We start from the raw sequence: 21,917 nt of genomic DNA on the forward strand, positions 1-21,917 counted from the left end.
CCACCTGAGAATGGAATAATGAGACTTCTGTCCACGGGTCTGTATATATTTGTCTTGATGCATCCAACCACTTGCTTGTCTAGACAAGTAAAAGCACGTGCAATGGCAGCTTCAGAACTTTGCACAGATTAACCTGCATGTCGGAGCTGCCTTTTGCAATTATAAAACTAAGTTACAGCTCACTTTTCCTTAGTTTGGACACTATCTTCCGTTTGCTTTCTAACTCACCTGTTTACTTTCAATAAAACTCTCTATAGGCTTTGGACATCCCACACCATTGACATTCAGATGAAACTGGCCAATACGTTCAACCAAGTATTGCCATCAGCAGTATGGGCATGGGAAAAGGAGGAAAAGGAAATCATGCATAGAACTTATTTACAATAGAAAGAAGGATTAAATACATATAATAAGCTTAAAGAAAAAGAATATATGTATCTTTTTTTCAATCAATACCATTAGAAAAGGCAATCACCTGGCATTGGAAAACCTTTTTTGAACTGGTGGAAGAAATCTTTGTGTAGGATTATTCCTGCTCTCCTTAAAATATGTGAAAAATGTCATCAATTTTAACCCGAGCAGCAATTCTAATTGTAAGAGGCCAAAAGTAAAATAGAATATAAATGTACATATTTCACCTTTATTCTCTTCAGAACAGACTTTAGAGTTACTTCATATCTGAAACATCATTGCCCTGTCCCTACCTTTAATAAAAAAAGATCTGAGTGAGTGCAATGATATTCATCTTGGATGAGGATAAAGATAATTGATTTAAACAGCAAATTTATGTATGTGCTCACAAATCTTACTGTTCCAGTTCTTAAAGACTGAGACATTAAACAATGATAAAATGTGGATTCATTTATCCAATTAACATAGCGCAGCAAAACTGCTGTATATTAGATCTGTAGATCACATGTACGGTATATTAAATTCACTTACTAGACAGATAATTATGTTTCAATGTAAAATCCATTATAAATAATAAATAATTAAATATATGTATGACTTGATTAACAATGTGCCAAGATTATGCAAGTAATTCATCTTTAATTCAGTAGTTGTCTCACTGCTGACAAATAATAACTAATAGATCATTGTATGTTCTCTACCATGATACATTTATTTTATTAAAATTTCCCTAATACAGAGGTATCTGAACTTTTCAATGAATTTCACCCTAAGGCACTCAAAGGAAGTAATGCATATTACCACATAGACTCTTGAAAATAAATCTAGCTTATCTCATTTCCTTCTTGTTGCAGTCTTTATCCTGAGGAAGAATCAAAATGTCATTGCCATGAGAGAAATTATGTTATTGAAGTTCTCTCTCTTCATGTACTCCTCTCTGGGCAGGGGATGGGTTTGAAGGTCAGTTCAGTGTTCTCCATCAGTACAAAATCATATCTGCACAGCTGTAGCCTACAAAAGTAGAAACAGAAAAAAATGTGCATAACAGCAATTTTAAAATTAATTGAAAAATCTTTTAGTATCTGAATAATAACTCCAATATTTACCACCTCTCAGAGACGGTACTCAGGACAACAAAAAGTGTTTTCTTGTCTAAGCTTATACCCTATATTATACATCACTAGAGTAGTTTTCCCAGACTATAAACAATAACCAGAATATGAGATAGATGGTGCATAACAGCACGAGTATGAAGAGTCTCATATTAGTCTGAACTGAAAGCTACTAGCCTGCATTAAAATTAATTATTTAGAACAATGGTCCAAGCACAGCCCAGATCCTGTGAACACTGTGAAATTCAATTTATTTTGAATTCCCTAGATATGAAAGTTTTTCTTCTTTCATTCCAAAGAAAGCATCTTAACACCATTTTTGTTTTTCAGGAGCAATGAGAGCATGTAAAAGAAAGTTTCGTGCAGAAGAGTAATTTGTCATCTAATGTCTAGAAAATCCAGAACTGGGCAATACAACACAAACACATACAGCTGTCACGAAAGGTGCCTCTCACACACAGAATTTTACCATTTGATGTCAAAGGAAGCTAGCAAGGCAAAGATCATAGCTCTGTCCTTTATGAACTACTATAGATAGATAGTGTGAGCTGGACTGGACAAGCAAATGACTAGCACACTCTTTCCTCTAAGGGCACATAAACTATGTTAGTTACTTTATTTAAAATGATCTACATCAGTTTGAACTGGCTGTACAATACAGTTCACATGGAACTGGCACTTACATACAGTGAAACACCTATGGGAAAAAAAAGCCAAAAAGAATGTCCTGCCATACACCTTTGGTTTTGCTCATTAGTGTGAGATTTCCAACCAATTGTGGCTCCATCTACCTGCATGTAGTACTAACCAATATTTATGTAAGAATTTGAGGCCCATCAAAGTCCCCATAAATCTAAGGCAGTAGATTTTACAAATAAGATGATCAAGACAAATTCTGGTATTTTGTATAGTGCAAAACAGAATTTAATGCCATCCCTCATCCACAACTTGTTTTGATTTGAATGTAATGGTTTATACTTGTATTATTTTTGTAGAGGGAGAAAAAAGACATGAAAGCACAGAAACTGAAAGAATTATAGAAATCCTTAAAAAGCATGTGAAAGAATTCAGAGGACAAAATTCCAACTAGAACAACGTAAGGTTATTACTTGGATACATTACTTGACTTTAATTTCAGTTTACAATGCTGCATTTCAGCACAACTGCAACAAAACAGTCAAGTATGTTAGCATAGCCTGTTCTCCAGAAGAAGTCACCTGGGAAGGACTCTATCTAATCACAAGGGATACAGTACTTAGACATGATGACAAATGCTAGAAATAAAAACATATAGTTTCCAACATACTGTATCTCATTTGAAGTTAAATCCATCTAAGTCTGTCATTATCAACTACCAGGAATGGGAGTGTGGTGAGTGGGTTTGGTTCTCCAAAGAAGGAGCAAAACACAAATATTTTTGGGAAGTGAGGCATTCAGAAACTTTCAACTCCATGTGGCTGCTCTGCCATCTACTAAAAAGCAAGGGCTTGGTCCACTCTTTTGTTAGGCAGAGATACTAATAAGGTCTTCTTTTTTATTATTCCTGTTCTTGCTTTTGTTAAAAGAAAACAAAATAAGAGTGGCTGGACTAAGTATTTTTGAGACATTCACCTTCTCTGTCAATTGAGTATGACCTGCCTGACAGATTCAAAAGCTTTTAGGGAGAACTGACACCTGGACACACACAAGTTATGAAAGCTTTCTTTTATTATGTGTGAGCAGGAATGATTTTTTTAGAGATTAGAAAAAGAGCCTGAAAATTATATGTATTCCTTAGCACTCCCATATTCACACACCATCTCTGTGAATAATGTCAGTAAACAATTTTCAGTGATATCCCACCATTTACTATCAACCCAAATTGGAGGAGTGAGACTCCTATTGTCTTTTATCTCTGTATCTGTTCCTGTTTTTCACCTACTATTTTGTCATGTGAATAATTTAAATATTTTTAAAGTAGTTTTTAGTTGATTATCCTGTGTTCAAGTAATTGGTGTAATTGCATGTAACTAAATAAGGTAAATATAGGTAGTCATAATTACAATGAGCAATTATGTAATTATACTAACCAATGGTGCTGTAACATCTGCATTTAAATTACCTTCACATGCTGATTCAACACACTTCTTTCCATCATTATCTTAAAACATCTAATGTGCCTGTATAACTTCCATCTGATGAAGCTCCATAAGGATTTTAGGGGATCCTGTATTAAGCCAAGTGCATCTTACTTTAAAACTAACAAGAGTCAGACTAACAGGCATGAAAACTCAAAACCAAAAAGGAATATTCACCGTAAGTAGAATATAAGTAAGTATAAATGAGTACGAATATTCCCATTCATTAGTTATTTGGGAAGGGGAGGGGAGATGGGAAGACTGGAAGGGAATGGAAGGGAACACTGGAAGGGACCTTCAAAGGTCATCAAGTCCAATGCCCAATCACTTCAAAGCTAACCAAAAGTTAAAACATATTATTGAGGGCATTGTTCAAATACCTCTTGAACAGTGACAGCCATGGGGCATCAACCATCTCCCTAGGAAGCCTGTTCTAGTGTCTAACCACACTCACAGTAAATAAACCTTTCCTAATACCCATTCTGAACCTCCCCTTGTGCAGATCTTATTTTAAATTTGGACTTTGTTGAATCTGCTGTTCATAGGAAGCAAATATATGTCATAACTCTAAAACACAGTAATTCTGCTACTCCATGGCATTTCTTAACCATTGTTTGTAAGATTATCACAAGTTGAAAATTAAAAGTGTAATTGCTAATGCTATGGTACAGGTAACTTCGAGATGTAAAAAACCAAATATATAATAATACTGCTAAAATATTTCAAAACATAAATAAATATTGAAAGAATAGTAACAGCACTCAGTATAATAAACACTGATTATTTCAGTTTAAGTGCAGACAAGCACAGACTATATGTTTTGGTCTTGGAGGATCTTTACCATCAGCCACTGGACTAAAAGCTTATTCCTGTCATAAAAATAGCTAAAGTTCTCCATCCCATATCTGAATGTGAAAAGCTGTGTGAGGCACATAATTAAAATCAGAAAAGTACTTCATAAAATTCATATTCAGGAAGATAACTTCACCACACAGTCTCTGCTGATTTAAGTCAGGCTGGCCTACATAAGTGGTCCTTGAGAGCTCCCTCAGACCAGAAATCAGAAGCAGCCTGCTGTAATAAGGAGCATGCATGACTTTTACAGGCACAAGAGACACAAATTGAGGATGCCGTGCACTAAACGTTAATGTACAGAACACTTCTTCCATATGTTGAATTTGAGAGAGGATTAGAAGGATGTTCATGCATTTATGAATATGTAATAAAAAAATCAATAGAGGAAAGTACAAATTTCTGAGGAAACATCCTGAGCAGTTTGGCTGATACACAACTTTGATACATGACAAACACATACCTTTCTGGATTGTTAAGAGCTTTCAGTCTCATCTGAAGAATCTTAAGCTTGTACTTCGGGCCTACTAAAGTCTCCGTAGAAAAGGTCAATGAAATTTTGGATATTTTCTCAAAATCCTGGTAAAATCCAGTCAATATTTTGACTCTTTTGTATTGCTGAAATGTTGTCACTTCGCTAAAGAAAAATATTATTTTCAGTCAGGTTTTTTTAATCTAATAAATATTCATTATTAATAATAATTATTACTTAGAGCCGAAGTCTTGCAAGACGGATCAGCTGAGAGCATTCAGAACAAAGACACCAAAAACTGGATTCGAGGGCATAATTTGTAAAGAGAGAGAGGATCATTTCAGTATGAGGAGTGCTGTCTCTGACACTGAGCCATATCAGATCCAGGAAAAGGAGCTGTGGCCAAGACTTAACAACTTGATGATAACTTTTGACTTAGGCTAACAAGTCTGAAGAAAGGTTTAGGAAACTCAGGAAATTAGTTCTGTAAAGAGATAACAAAAGATTCAGAGACAAATCATGACGTACCTATTCATCTGTGACTCTACTGTATTTCCAGCATAATCTGTAATTTTAACTTTAATGAAACCTCTCCTAATGCTTTTATTCCAAGTAGTAATATCCAGTAAATAGTTGTACACTGCAAAAAGAAATAGGAAATAGTAAGATTCAAGGCACGAATCTCAACAGTATACGGTTGCTATTAGTACCCTGCCAAAAGTATTTCCTGGATAGTAATAGTGATTCTTTACTTCCAAGATACCAGCTCAAATCAGAATAAAAAGGCTATTAAAAAAAAAAAAAGTTGCTTCTAGCAAATGGCTGCCTGGAGTTCTGTGTAATTAATATGTAATTTCTTCCAATTCTTACATGGAAAGGATTTGCATTAAAAAAAAAAAAAAAAAAAAAAAAAACTGCCATCAGAGTTAACATGAAGAACTTGACCTGCCTAAGGAAACAAAGCAAAATTGAATCCTAAGTGGCACCTTCAGTTCTGGGCGAGCTGTGCAAAGTGGAGATGTTTGAGTTACTAATGCGGTGAAACTATCTCGTTATCTACAAAAGTGAAGTGTCCAGAAAATAGAAGAGGTACATTGGCAGGAAAATGGGGAAGAGCATTCAGGCAAGCTTTATGGACTGGCAAAGTGGGTGGTTAGCTAGGTGAGCAGATTAGTCAGGATGCAACTGCTGAAGAGAAACACTGTTCTGGAGGACAGCATACAGCTGACCTCTTCTGCTATACATTAAGAAACTTCTGCAGCCAGCACTCATACTGCAATTGTGCTATGGCTATCCAGAGGAAATACACCTTTACTAAGTAAGGAAGCCAATTCAAATTTTTCTGTCTTTTTTATTTGATGCTGGTCTTTAACATTCTCTCCTAAAAGACCAAGGCTCACATTGAATGAAAACCTTGTCCTGTCAGGTTTACAGTATTAACTTAGTTTACAGACTCTTGTTTATTTCTATTTTCTCATGTTTTTAAACAGCAAAGAATTCAAATAAAGCTTAGTTAATAAATTCCCTCTTTTTCAGACCAGTTTATTAGACTTATTTTTGTTTATGACTCTGCATATTTTCCCTAAATCTTATGCTGTCATTACAACACTGTCCTTATGCTGTCCTTTCCATATATCTCCTATGTTTGGTAGTATAACCCTGTTTTCTCTCTTCTGTCACCCTTGTTCGAGACTACCGTATGTAATCCTTTTTCTCCTGTGTTATATTCTTTCCACCAGGAAGAACCAGGATTCTGCCTATGTGGATTTCTGAAAAATGCCCAGACTTTGACAACTGTGAAAGCAAAGCCACATTTTTCTCTGAGAGGAATGAAGTGATGAGACCTAATGGCCCATTCAGCCTTGAGAGCATAAAAGAGTAAACTCCAAGCAAACCTGACAGGGGGAGAGGAATGGTGTTAGTAAGCCTATAAGGGTTCACCAGAAAGATCATTGGGAAGAGGAATTGTTTTTCTTCTGTGGGTCAGGAAGGGCCAGTGGGAGAAGATTTGACTTGGGTGGTTTAAAGAAGGAGGATTGGGAAGATTCTGGAGTGTGCAAAGGGCACTCAAATAGGCGCATCTTTAATATTAAGCTTGGCACACTTGAAATGCAATCAGCAATCCAAATGTTCTTCATCCTCCATCTGCCACCACTAAATTTGTAAGCAAATTTAAGTTTGTTCCTTGGGCTTTGTTATCCAAGTCTTTTTCACTGCACACCAAGACAACTTTTTTTGTCAGTCAGCTGTACCAATTACCCTGCCACTAGGTTATATAATATCTATCACACCTTCATTAATCTCTCTTGAGCCTTTTGGAAGAAACAGTGATGCAAATAAGCACAATTACCATAGTAGCAAGATATAGTCAGTCTCTGGTCACAAAGCTTGCCAATCTTATGAAAAAAGCTAATAGGAGAACTTGATTTCACTTGAATTCCATCTAAGCTCATCCTCATACTCGAAATCAAAGAACTTGTAACATTATCAATTAGACAAAGAGTGTAATGTCTCTTGATAAATACAGAAATTGGATGAGAATCTAAGTTAGACCTCCAAATGGAGAAGTAAATATCTACACTGTTCTAGCTAAACCTCATACCATGAGTATTCATTCCCAGTTAGCATAACCCTAATAAAGTTAGCTAGGCTTTCCTCCACTGTTTTCCTCACATGGAGATACGGAACTTTAAAAGCAAGAGCAGCTTTAGTTCACTGATGGGCGCTTCCCTTGCTAGGGACGAGCATACAAATGTTTCTTCCTCCAACCATTGCACTAGGGTGTTGCTCTCTGAAAATGATAGGCATTATTCCATCTAGGCAGGTTCACTTGGTCCAGTTTTTCCCTGTCACTTGATTCTCATTTTTTGGCTTCCTGATTCCTCTGAGAATACATCTAATTACTTTTGAAGTCATATTCCTTTCTCAGTTCACATATTGCTAGCTCTTGTGCCATAATCACACTTCTCCTTCACCTAGTCTGCAAACTTATGCTTAGCTCATGGTTTATTCCACACTTTCATACTGCAGTGAACAATACCCTTCTACTCTTAACATGCATTCACTTCAAATCAGCTAACAAATAACAACCAGAACACTTCATGAAGAGTTTGCTATGCATATGTGTACATATGTGTGTGCACGTGTATTCAGTCACTCACTGCAGAATGGGTCTTTATCTGAAGTATCAAGATAAGCTTTTGTTTGTGAATTCCTCAGAATTAACTGCTCTTTCCAGCTGTCAGCATAATAACCTGAAATTGAAAGTTTAAATATTTTATTTCAGACATTTAGCAATATCATGACACGCATATTGTTATATAAAAGCAAGTTACCCAAAAGTGACAGATTTGGCTTTAATTTTCTAAAACATTGTATTAGAAAGTAATTGACTTGGAAAATGCAGGAATCCCCTAAGTAGAACAAAATGTTATATATATGTATTTCACTTTTCTCATATATTAGTATTACTAAAATGATCATAGTCAAATAGTTGGAATCTATTTAGTATAAGTGCTAAGTCCAAAAACCCTACAGAGATAATAAAAACAAACCGAAAAAAGTAGTTCACATTTTTGGAGGGAACAGTTACAGAACAGGTTAGCAAAATTTCTTCCTTTCTTGAGTCATTAAAGTAAGCATTTTTAAACCCTGTAGTCTATAACTGTGGGTATTATTTAATAAAATATTAGACATGTATTACACCACCTAAAATGTTGGATGCAATGTATCTTCGTTTTGTGCAATTATGCTTTCTGGTTTTGGGTCTTGATAATAGTCCTTGTTTCTAAAATAACTGATGCCATTTTCTCTGTCTCATTTCTTTAACTAGAATGGACAATGAGGGGTAGCTTTAGGCTGCAGAGGTCACTGCAAGACAGCAAGTGGAAGAGCTTGCATTAGAAGGATACTATTTTTCTTCCCAGTTCCCAGACACAGCTACCTCACATTTCCTTATTAGTTTTACGGTATTTAAAAAAAAAAAAAAAAAAAAAAAGGTGTCAGCCGATTGGTCAAATATTTCTCTATTTCTCCTTCTCCAGCTCAGGTATTCTGTGGAAGTGAATCAAACACAGCTAATAACCATTCTGGGGAAGTGCTCAAGTCTTCTTGCCCTACTATAAAGTACTGTAATAGCTGGTTCTTATTATAAAATAGTATACCGATATCTCTGTGCTTTCTCTTCAGACTTGATCTAACTAATACATGTATTTAAGGATGTAAAGAAGATAAGGCATGAATTGGAAGTTAACTTCTATTTAAATATTCTAAAAATGCAATTTTAGTGAGAATACTGCCCTGCCATCTAGCAAATGCTCACATTGCTGTTGCTGCTTTCAAACTGTCCCTAGATCTTCTCTAAAAGTAATAAAGCCTCAAACAACTAAAGCCTCTACAAATAAGAATTTGATTCAAAAAGAAGAGCCAGAGACTCCATGAAGTTGGTATAAACTTTATTACTCTTAAACAAAAACCACAGGTGCTCTAGGAATGATAGCAGCCTATGAAAGCCTAACATGATGGACTAAGTAGAAGGAGTTTCTCTGTAGAGAGAAAATGTGTTCTGAATCCACTTCAGGCTAGAAAGCCTGATAAAGATTAGGAACAATCAGTACTCTGCTAGTGGTAACTATGAAGCAGAAAAACCTTAAATTTTAAACAGTTTTAAACAGTATGCAGCTCTGTACTCAACAAATCTCACTGATTCCTTAACAAGATACTGCAGATCTCTGGATCTGTGGAATTCTGTATTCCTTGGAAAATCTCGCCCATCCCAAAGCAGACAGAGTAATTCTTACCCAGTACTGGACAGGACATTGGTTGGAAAACTTCACAATCAGCACATTTTCCTCTCTTGTAATCTGAGTAGGAGGCACAAGGATATGCTGTTAAGTTGCACCTTCTTTTCAAAGATGATAAGAAGAGGAAGACAGATCTTTGATGGTCACATTTAAAATACTGAAAACCTTCAGGAAAGAAAAAATAAAACATATACATACTACATCATCATTTTTCTTCAGGAAAGAAAAGATGTTACCCAGATTTTCAATTTAACTAAATCATTCTTTGATAGCCATGATTTTACTCCCTGTTTAGTTGACCTCCAAATATAAATAAAAAAAAATGGATACACAAAAACAAGAAGAATAAATTGGATGTTTTGAATATTACAGATACGGGGAAAAAAATTGGCAGGATTTTATATGCAAGGAACAAATTGTCTACTACACTCTATCAAATTTACACCACATTATTAATCAAACATGAGCCTGCATTACAATTGGCTATGTGTAACATTTAGGTAGAAAAGCTACTGTGAATAGTACTTCAGAAATTCTTCCATCCAGATTTTTGGGTAATAAAATCCTTTATCTCCTAGCAAAACAGAAATATATGGATACAGATGATCTCTCTTAAGGGATTGTGCCATACACACAGACACCCAAGTGGAAGCCCAATGCTTTTGAAGCAGCTCTAACTCATGCCAGCAGTATGGAGATTTGTAATAGAAATATAGATATATCCTAGATATACCAAAAATGTGTAAATAAAAACAATCGATAGCAACCTTTCTTCAGATTTACAGAGGTTGAAATAAGCAAAATTCTGCAGCAAAATACTGTGCAATAAAGTACTTTTTTCTTGATGAGTATAAAAGTTTTGTTCAAAACTTAAGACATCTTTGCCAATCAGGTGGAACCTAAGACATATAGTAAAGACTTGAAACCCTTGCTTTCCATGTCATATGCAGGTAAACCTGACCAAACCATTCACATCTTCCCTCATATCTGATCATATATAAACACAGGAAAATAATAATAACTACATGCAGATTATGTATACAGTAATAAAGATACAATGGAATATGTATGCTTATGGAAAGTTCTTTATAAAAAAAAATCTTTGTTATTTCTTATTTTTTAAATGTTAATGAGAAAGGAAAAAGAAAGCATACGATGCTCTCAGACCCCATATTATTATGTGCAGTTTCCATTGAAATCAGGTTAATCTTTTTTTATTTGATCTCAGAGTTTTTTTCCTTTAATTGAACAAAGTTTTATTTACCACTGAATAGAGTTTGTGGACAACCAGGCTGATCCATTCCTCCATTTGGATAAAAATCAATGCTTCCTAAAGGTTTCTTGAAACCTAGTGCTAAAAACATCACAAATTAAAACATAAGCAGAATTATCCAGTGAACAATTTATTATCTGATTGCATTATAAAATAATATGGAGGTTTTAGAGAAAACATTTGAAAATATATATATTTTTTTCTTCAAATGAGATTCATCTTGAGTTAAAATTCATGATTTTTTCCTTCTTTTAAGAAAGTTATTAACTCTTATTGACTCCTATTGAGGAAAAGAAAACGGATAGAACAGAAGCAACTCTGTAGTACTGTAGATATGACATATTTGCATGAAGAAATTTATGAAATTCATGTTCTATATAGCAACAAAAATTCTTTACCAGTGTATAATTGAGTAGGATTTCCCATTTTTTTGCATGAGATTGGGTTCTGAACTACACTAATATAAACAATACACTGAAGTAGAAAAATCCGAACTTCTCCTGTCCCATGACAGAGAGATTTAGCTCTATATGACCTATCTTCCTTTTCAGCTTCCTTGTCTTTATTCCCTTTAAGGGCAGCATTACAAAAAATTGGTATTTTACAGCTTCATATAGGAGTTCATATAGTAAGATGCTATGTATTAGTACCATTAAAGAAACTGATAAGAAATTTGTGACAAGCGTGGTAGATTTGAAAGATTTACTTATATTTTTGAGAAGAAAACAAAACCAAATTATTGTACAGATGAAGTAGACTACAACATCCTTACAGTAATATGACTGCATTCTGAATTTTAAGCAGTAGATCTGTGCAGTGATAGAACCGAGACTGGTTTTCTGAGAATAGACTTTAATTCAGTGATAATGACTGAACTGCGACATTCAGGTTCATACACACTACCACAGTAAAAGGATGTTTATGCTAAACTATTTTGCAAAGAATAATATCATAAATTAATGCATTATGTATGTTTTTTTCTCAATGTGCAAAGTTCCTTTTTGTTTTTATTCAGAAGGCATATGCAAACAAGATATAAATGACTACATTTGCATGGTATTCAATGGACTCATGACTCCATGGTCATCTACATGTGCCTTCAGTTAGCTGTTGGAAATAAGAGTTACTCCAGTATTTTCAGATTCAGTTATGAAACAAACTCGCTCAATAACAGGGTTACTCATGTCAGAACTGAATGAAACAGGTTTCCTCAAGTTGAAATAGTTCAAGCTATGTTGTTACCATCAGAATCCGTATGAATTACATCAACAAATTGTGCGTCAGTACGATCCAACCTGTCTTCTCGTGGTTTTCCAGTGAATGAAGGGCCTGCTGGATCAAGACCTACATGCAAATAACACTAACATTACACATCCTAACATCTGTTTCTAAAGTTATACACAAGACTGACATTTGAGCATTATTTATTATTGACTCACACATTTTTCTAGGGGTAATAATAAGAAAAAAACAGTTTCCAATCTTCTACATGCTAAGCAAAGCATCTGTTCCTAGCACAAGACTGATCAACCTAGATCTTTGAATTTCTCTCTCTCCTAATAAGTTGTGCTCATCCCCCCATTCTCCAGAAGAACTATAAGCCAACCATATTAAGGATCAAATCAGATGAACTTATTTTCTCTTTTCTCCCAGAAAATATCATTCATATTATGCACTTCATAAAAATAAAAAGTGAAGTGTAACTAGTCCTGCCACCAGGACCCAAGATGGAGAGAGCTTGGATGGGGACAACTTCAACCAAGCCTCAATCATTTCACAGGTTAGTGTTGGAATTAATAACAGTTGTTACAGGAAAATAAGTGAAATACTAGTTTTTGACCACATTTTCATCTGAAGGAGATTTGGAAATCTTACACTCCATCAACTATGCAGAAACTCAGCTTATCACTTAAGTGATTTTGCTACATTTGGATGTAGCATTCAGGTTTCATTTTGGAAACTAGAAGTGAACAAACTGGGAAATTAAAACTGTAACTTATGTCCTCAAGGAAGAATTCTTTTAACTTATACAATGGATGCATTTTCCCTCTTGTATGTTTCTAAATAATCAGTTCTTATTTGTCATTATTTCAATACTAGCATCTATGTGATCCACAACTATGACAACCAAGCAAAGTCCATTAGAATACATGTATCAGGATTAAAAGCCTTACCTGTAATTCTGCCAAGTTTGCCTTTATACTTCTGGCCAACAAAACCAGCAATATGAGCCCCAAGACTAACTCCAATCATATACATAGAGTCAAGAGAAGCTCCAGCTGCCTGTGAAGAAAGAACAGAAAACAAAACACACACATAGTTAACTAGACATCAGCAGACTGATTTAATGTTTGCATTTTATCAATATTCTATTTCTAACTCTGTAACTTTAAAAACAAATGGAAATTACAAACTTTGTTTTAGTTTGACATTCTGTGCTAGTTATATAATGTAGGAACTGTGAAATGACTATAAAAATGTAGAAAGGAAGTTTGAGTCACATTTCTTCCAAACAGTCACACCAATTTATTCGGAGAAGGAGAGCACAGAGACAGAAGAGGAAGACATTTACCACATACAAGAAAGATGAACCAAAACTATGAACTAGAGAGAAAAAATCTTCTGCTTTATCTTTCCAGTAAAATAGATTAAAAATATAATATCATTAACAAAGCTCAGGTGAATAACGATGCCAGATGTACACTTCCAGGAAAGCCCTAACATGCCTATTACCCAAGGAAAGCAGTACTTAACAGAAAAACCCTCCCTCTGCCCAACCACAACACCCCTGCAAAGAAAAAAAAAAAAAGCAACTGAAATCCACAATCTACTGAAGGACTCTGCAGTAGTGTCAATACACCAGTTAGAATATCTGCAAAATGATGGGATGACAAGTAGAATCTGAAATATTAAAGCATCTCAAAATGAGTTACCACAGACCTTTCAATAGATTGCAAGTATGGAACAGATAGCTGTGGGATAAATGGAATAAAAGACACTGTAAGATTTTTTATTCATTTCATTAAGGGTATAAATCTAAGGCCCATTGAAGAACTCTGGCACCAAAAATTCTTTCATCAACTACCTCTACAATCCTGAAGTATATGTAACTGTGAGACACATGTTTATATACCTGTCAGTGATTTTTCATTTAAAATCCTTAATTACAGTAATTTATTAATGGAAAAATTGTGTGATGTTTTGCAAAGTTTTATTGTTGCATATTACTTGAATAGATCGCATTGTACCTTCCCACTGGTGTTTTCCCTGTTTCCAGAAAACTTAAAAATTCCAGCTGGCTAAATAAATGAGATGCACTCTCATACATATATTCAGTGAAAAAGAAATGAGAAGTCAGGGGAAATAAAAACTGCATGCAAAGTTAGTAAATACTTTGTTAAAGAAGCATCACTTAACATTGCGCATTGTGCTCCTCTTTAGACATAACTATATTTTAAATATTCATTTTCACACAAACTGTGCTGTTTAAACTTATTCAGACAGATACAGCTCTCTGCCTTACCAGCATCTGGTCAACATAGTTCTTCAGTATTTCTGCAACTTTTTTGCAGTTTTCAACAGCAGTTGTATAAATCACAGTTGTAGCGCCACGATTCCAATCAACTATAATGAGATTAATATCCCCAGAAGACAGTAACAGCTTCTTCATATCACCTAGCCATGCTGGTGGAGACCCTGTTGGTCTGTAGCCATGAATAACAAAGACAGTTTTCCTGGAGGTATTCAGGTACTCAGATGCAGTAACATTATGTTCAGCGAGTCTCTCAGAGCAATTTTGATTTTCTCTTGTGTATAGCAGTAGCTGGACTTGGAGTTCTGTTCCAGACAAAGCATTGCCTATATTAAGGTCTGTAAATTCAGGACATTTTTCCTCCTCATCTGAAAAAAATAAAAGTATTAGACAGTAATTTGAAGAGTCATAACACACAAAATATCACCTCTTCACTCTCTACATTTATCCACTACAAGTGAATAACCTGCTTTATATTCACTCCAGATCTTTGGGATGAGGTGCCAGAATGAGTTCTGAATGTCAGAGAACCACAGTTAAACTATTGACTTTGAAGATATCACTATGTTCCTTCAAACAAATATGAAACTAACCTTTCTAATGATTTCTGAACCATAATTTTTTTAAATTACAAATTAGCAGCTAGTGTCAATAAAACCATCTGCTTAACTATCAAATGTAGGTTCTCCCTTTGTCACAACCAGAGTGTGTTGGATAAACAGGAAGACTGCCGTGGTTTTTAATTCCTCTTTTCAGCTAGGGGTGTGAAAGTTCCTAACTCTTACACTTTATTGGCTGATTTATCAATAAGAAACAGTGGTCTAACAGTAGAGAATGATCCAGAGTCCTTCTCTAATTATGGACCACCACAAGGACACCATCACCAACAAATAAAGAAACAAAGGATACTGTACTGGGTTTTAAAAAATTAGAAGCTGTAAGATCATTGTATATAGAAGTCATAAGAAAACCTGTAGCGTTCAGCATTTCTGTACTCAGACAATTGTGGTACACAAGGTTAAGCTTTAGATAAGTCAGGACCAAAATAAGGATGGAGATTTCCAAAAGAGTCTACAAAGATTTCTATTTTTCCCTGAGTCTTTATCAATGTCAATCCACAAAGCATTAAAAAAGAACCCCTGGCTATTGAGGTGATACTGTGTGGAAAGTGGCTTCAGGATTCTGGGCACAACTCCTTTGCCTGTCATAGTTCTTTTGTATAATCACTCCAGATTCTCTACACTTTTAGCCATTTTAAGAGCAACTAAATTTGGGCCGGTCTCTGGACCTCTAGTAGGTTACTTTATATATGGGCTTTGTTTGACATTTGATGGCAGCTGTGTCAACATTCTTGCCATTAACCATTTTATGAAACAAGAGTCAGACAAATTCTAGAAAGCAAAACTACGAAGAGGAATAGTGCCTACTCAGTTCCTTAAAAAAAAAAAAAAAAAAAGTAACATGATTTTCTGTCAACGGTTTACGGGTGTTCGGCCCGGTTCAATGACGAATGGGACGGGGGACCCATGGGCCCATGTCCCGGGAAAAGGGAAAAAGGGAAAAAAGGGTAAGAAAATGGGCCTGAGAGCAAAAACAGCGGCAACAATCGGAGGAGAAACAAACTAATTTACTAAATAAGATATCGGAATGCAAAACAACACACTATAATACAGTATAATTACAAATTAAGCTGATAAACCCAATACAGAGAGAGAGAATGTCCAAAGTCAAAGTAGGTCTTACTCTGCTACTGACAATAAGACGGCTGGGGAGCGAGATGCTGCCAGGATGAGAGACGGGCAGAAAGAGAAGGGACGAGGTCTTGTGATCTGCAAGTTTTTATCTTTTCCCTCTGGCCGGAAATGGTAACAGAGGAGCAAAGTACCCTGGGGAATGTAGTAGTCCTTCTCTTCTGAGAACCAGGTACATACAGTACATGATGTTATGATGTGGAATACCAATAACCGAAAATCATAAAACCATGACATTTTCTTAGTAATTTTGAGTTATGGGGGAGGCAGTTCTAGCTCTTCTTTTACCAGCATGCAAATTGAATCCATTATATTTGCACTTCTTCTCAGACAGAGAACCCCCTACAGTTTATGAAGTCTTGCAAAGGATGAAAGCACTAGGGGTTACAAGGTATCTGAATAATATATTTGATATCATAGTGGAGGTCTAAAAGCCGAACAATGTTTGCAGAACTTAATTGCAGAACTTAAGATGCAGTAAAGATGCAGTGAGAACACTAATATTACTAACTTAGTAAACACTAATTTAAGAAAACTAACCTAGATCCTAAAATAACACTATCTGAGGAAATTAGACCAATCACCTCTAGGCCAAACCAAGTGTCAACAATGAGCTCAGCAGTCACCACTGGAATGAACATCAGAAAAAATAATGGATATTTGTAAACCAGAATATGGTTGAAGTTACAGCATTTTAGAAATGGCCTGAAACATCCTGTCTCACTTAACAAGACAAAAGGTTCATGCCCATAATTACCTTATAATAAATGACAATACCTGTAAGCACAGTGTCTGGAAAATGTTAAAATTACCCATATTTCAAAACCAATATCACAGTTCTCTTAATTTAGACACTGAATAGTTTAAGTAACTTTTATTGTGATTACTGGACAGGTTATTAACTAACTACAGATACAGGAAGGCAATTCAACTTCATTGTGGAAATTTATCCAAGAAAAATTCTGAAATCAAGAACTGGTCAGCTAGCTTGAATTTAGTGGAAGTGGTATTCAAGAACCTGGCAAAATGTCATACAACTGATATGATTCTGAAATGGTAAATGAACATGTCACTTTTAATGTCTAGTTTTCATTCAATAATGTGTGATGACAAAACTAGAAATTAAAACACACAAGCATCATATACAAAGTAAATATTAAAAGAACGGACACTCAGTTACAGTTTTGCTATTCAGATTCATAGATACAGCATGAAATAATTTCATTTTTTCCTGATATTCTTAAATCCAAGTTCAGTCCCTGATCCTTACAATGTCACTCCTACATTTCTAACACATAAAAGAATTCTACTAAGATATTGTAAATGTTGATGAGTTCCTTCATATCACTCTAAAATGTTTTGATTTCTTATTGCATAATTTGGTTAGCAGAAATAAGAATTCATTTTTTTAAAATCAATTGAATCACACTGACATACAACAGAGACGCAGTCTGGTCCATGTAAGGGAGAAAACTATCACAAGGAATGCATTTTAACTGATGAAATCTATTTACTTGCTGAGAAACATCAAACAGAATAAAACCCATTTACTTAAGGCTGAGAAATGAGAGCAGAATTGTTGTGTGAAAAGTGAGTAGAGAAAAAAAAGATTACTGTGAATTAGGTAAGTACTACACATAAACGTATAGATTTACTGTTTTCAATTGTTTAGTAATGAATCATTAAGGGGACGTTTCTTAAATGTCTCTTTGTCTTTGACACCTGGAAGCAATACCCAGCTGCCCTTTGTGCACATTTGTGGGAGTACTCAAATACACTTTTCTGTACAGTGAGAAAGTACAAACAGGGGTTGGGCAGTTAAATATGCAGTTTAAGTCAGTTAAAATACAATTTCAACTTTCCTGTGTATGTTTGTAGCCATCATAAGTGTCTTAAGTGTACACTGCCTTTCTGTAACTAAACTTTACTATTTAAAATATAACACTTAACTTGAAAAGCTGTCAACATAGCAAATTGCCAATAAATTTCAAACTTACTTTAATATGCTAGAACTATTTTAGAATTGCCTCTTTACATTGTACAAGGTACACACACATACCTGAGTGTGTCTCTGTACAAAGTACAGCAAGAGATAAAGTATCAGACTTTGTTCTATTTACTTTAAAATGAGAGCCTTTGGCTCAGTTTCAAAGTGATCAAATTCTCTTTACCAACTCTCTGCTTCATTAGGCATGGTACACAGGATTTAGTCTTTTGGCCAACTTAAATAAAGAAATACTAATTTTCTATACTTTAATAGAGCCATGAGGCCATATCACAGACAATAAAATAATAGTTCTTACCTGATTTCACCCAGTACACCAAACAGAGGAAGAGACACAATTTTAACATGCAGAAACGGAGAAAAGTACTTTGTAACATCCTGAAACGAGTGACAAACTGCTTCCTTATAGCATGCTAGATTTTTAACTTAACTTAATGCTACTGATGAAGTAGGTGACATGTAGATTAGGAACCAGAAAGTAAAACTGTATTCAAGCTTCTGCAATTCATGACTCCTCCTATTGAATGACTTCAGAAGGTACGGTGGTTTCTGGGCATTCAGAGTTGGGACTATTTTTTTAATCTATTTCCCCCTCTCTTTGGTTATCACCAGGTTGACACGTAAGCAATTGACGTTACATATTACTGACAACTCCATTACACCCATGGAGCTTAGGAAGCAGTGACTAGGTGTACATCACATTAGACACTTAACACATGTCTGCTTTTTTCAAGCGTGTCACTCAGTTGTAATTAGGAGCACTGAGCCGGGTAAATGAAACTTGCCACAAAAAGTCATTGGGGTGACAGAAGAATTTTTCTAAAAGAACTTGAAAATAATCAGAGAATTATAAAATCATAGACTATTCTGAGTTGGAAAGGACCTACAAGGGTCATCAATTTCAACTAATCGAATCATGGAATCATAGAATGGTATAGGCTGAAAGGATCTTTAAAGATCATTTAGTTCCAACTCTATTGTTGTGGGCAGTGTTGCCACCGACCAGCTCAGGCTGCCCAGCACCCCATCCAGCCTGGCCTTGAACACCCCCAGGGATGGGGCATCCACAGCTTCTCTGGACAACCTGTTCCAGTGCCTCACCACTCTCTGAGTAAAAAAATTCCTCCTAATATCTAATTTTAATCTCCCCTCTCTTAGTTTAAAACTATTCCCCCTTGACCCCTATCATACTTGCCCACATAAAAAATCAATCTCTCTTCTGTTTATAAGCTCCCCTAAAAACTTTTTGAACACCAGCAAGTTTGGTGCCATGACTGCAGCTCTGGGGAGCGTGCTCCAGTGCCAAATCATCCTCTCCATTAAGAACCTTTTCCTAATATTCAACCTCCACCACCACAGCGCAGAGTGGGACAGTCCCTTCTCTCAAATGGCTAGCAGTGCAGAGCCTAATGCACCCCAGGGTATGGTTGGCTCTTTTGGCTGCCAAGGCACACTGCTGACTCATATTCAACTTGTCATCAACAAGAACCCCAGAACGCTTTTCACAGGGCTGATCTCCAGCCTCTTGTCTCCCAGTCTGTATACAGATCCAGGGCTGCCTCATCTCAGATGCAGAATCCAGCACTTGCTCTTGTTGAACTCCATGTGGCTGGTGAGTGCTCTACCCACATATTTGTCAAGATCTTTCTGCAAGGCCTCTCTGTCCTTGAGGAAGTCAAGATCTTCTCCCAATTTAGTGCCATCCTCAAACTCACTTAGTATGCCTTCATGACCTGTATCCAAGCCACTGATGAAAACACTGAGGAGAACTGGTCCTAAAATGGAGCCCTGGGGAGCCCTACTAGTGACTTGCTGCCAGCCTAATCTAACCTAATTTCCTAGAACCTTTTGAGTCCATCCCATTAGCCAACTGTTCACCTATCATGTTATGTTTCTGCCTAGATTCATGCTGGGCATTTTTTCCAGATACCATGAGAAACAGTATCAAAAACTTTGCTGAAATCCAGAAAGATTACATTAGCTGGCTTTCCTTAGTCAAGTAGATGGGTAATCGTGTCATAAAAGGAGATTAATTTCATTAAAAAGAACTTTCCCCTCACAAATGATTGTTGCCTGTGACCAATGACTGCGTTGTCTTTCAGGTGTTTTTCAACCTGTAATTCTGAGAGCAGTATCTCCATAGATTAATTTTTACACATAACTAACTACCTTCTGAGCTTTTCCAAGGAGTTATTCTCTAAATCCCGAGGAAGCCTGTGCATTTCTAAGGAAGAGAGACAGAGCTTACAGCCCCAAGCTTACAAATCTCACTCAGACAGTGACTTGTTGGGTATTTTGGATATACCACTCAATATCATTCCCTCTGTTTCCCCAGCTTTAAAACAGATTTAGAAACATCTATTGTTGTGAAGCTCATTCATTTATAATTCAATTCACTAGGCAAATGCAAGAGGACAGATTTAACTTGTTTGGACTTTGTAGTAAGGCAAGCTGGCAGATAAATTTTGCATTATTAAAATGGGAAGTCTGGATGCTTGGTTTGCCTGTACATAGTTCCCAATTATTCCTACTGTAGGAGAAAGAATGATACTAGAATCACTCAAATATGAGGGAGACACATCCTAGAAAAAGTATGTGTGGTATAACTTTCACAGTGCTCCTAAACATATGATCTAGGTCAAATTCTTTTCCTTCAAGAACAGCTAATAGAGGGGTTTTGTTATTTGCTTTCAAGTGATAAGTCTCTTCAGCTGCCATTATGATCCTGAACAGCTCTACAAAGCTCTGCAACAAAAGGTTCTGCAGCTGATAGACTTTGGCAAGCCTCTTCAAAGTCTTTTCCCCTTTCAATTCAGCTACAAGGAGAAGACAATGCAGTATAGCTGCTCATATGAAAACTGACTTAAACGCTAGCTTAAACGATGAATTTTCATTATTTTTTGTTCCCTTTTTTCTAATTTGTCACTCTATTCTCAGTAAAGTCTACTAAGGTAACTCTTGTTTGCATTGTCTCTTCATCTCAAATCTTTGACACTTTTTCCAATTATTATTATAAAAGTACAGACCTACTGACATCAAATATTATCTAGAAGTAATGGTGTAGTGTCAGTTTGGTTCTGTTCTCCCTACTTTTTAATATAGATGAATGTTACAAGAAAATCTTAGTGCACACAAGCAAACAACAGTTAGGCAACTCCCATAGGAACACCACTGAAAATGCTTGATACTGGAACCAGTAATGAGCTCTTGGAAAACATCAAAAGAGGGGTGGCCAGCAGAGCTGGGAGGTGATTGTCCCCCGCTACTCAGCCCTCGTAAGGCCCCATCAGGACTACTGCATCCAGGCCTGGGGCCCCCAGTACAGGAAGGATGCAGAGCTGTTGGAGCAGGTCTGGAGGAGGGCCATGAAGATGATCAAAGGGCTGGAGCACCTCTCCTATGAACAAAGGTAGAGGGAGTTGGGCTTGTTTAGATTGGCCAAAAGAAGGCTCCAGGGAGACTTCACTGCCACCTTCCAGTACTAAAATGGAGCTTATAAGCAGGAAGGGAACTGATTTTACGTGGCCTGATAGTGATAGGGCAGGGAAGAATGTCTTTAAAATAAAAGAGGGAAATTTAGTTTAGATGTT

The 21,917-nt window shown here is 36.0% G+C and overlaps 1 protein-coding gene across 1 annotated transcript; it reads right to left on the bottom strand.

Annotated features, from left to right (window-relative positions):
• Window positions 1,105-18,856, bottom strand: LIPI (lipase I). The gene is made up of 10 exons (XM_021403258.1): window positions 18,626-18,856; window positions 14,563-14,939; window positions 13,214-13,322; window positions 12,282-12,383; window positions 11,031-11,120; window positions 9,764-9,931; window positions 8,126-8,218; window positions 5,493-5,604; window positions 4,956-5,129; window positions 1,105-1,422 (listed from the first exon to the last, which is right to left on the bottom strand). Exons 1-10 carry the CDS (start codon window positions 18,702-18,704, stop codon window positions 1,335-1,337), a joined length of 1,392 nt encoding a protein of 463 aa, XP_021258933.1. The 5' UTR covers window positions 18,705-18,856; the 3' UTR covers window positions 1,105-1,334.

The sequence above is a fragment of the Numida meleagris genome, chromosome 1 (assembly GCF_002078875.1).
Source record: "Numida meleagris isolate 19003 breed g44 Domestic line chromosome 1, NumMel1.0, whole genome shotgun sequence".
NCBI lineage: Eukaryota > Metazoa > Chordata > Aves > Galliformes > Numididae > Numida > Numida meleagris.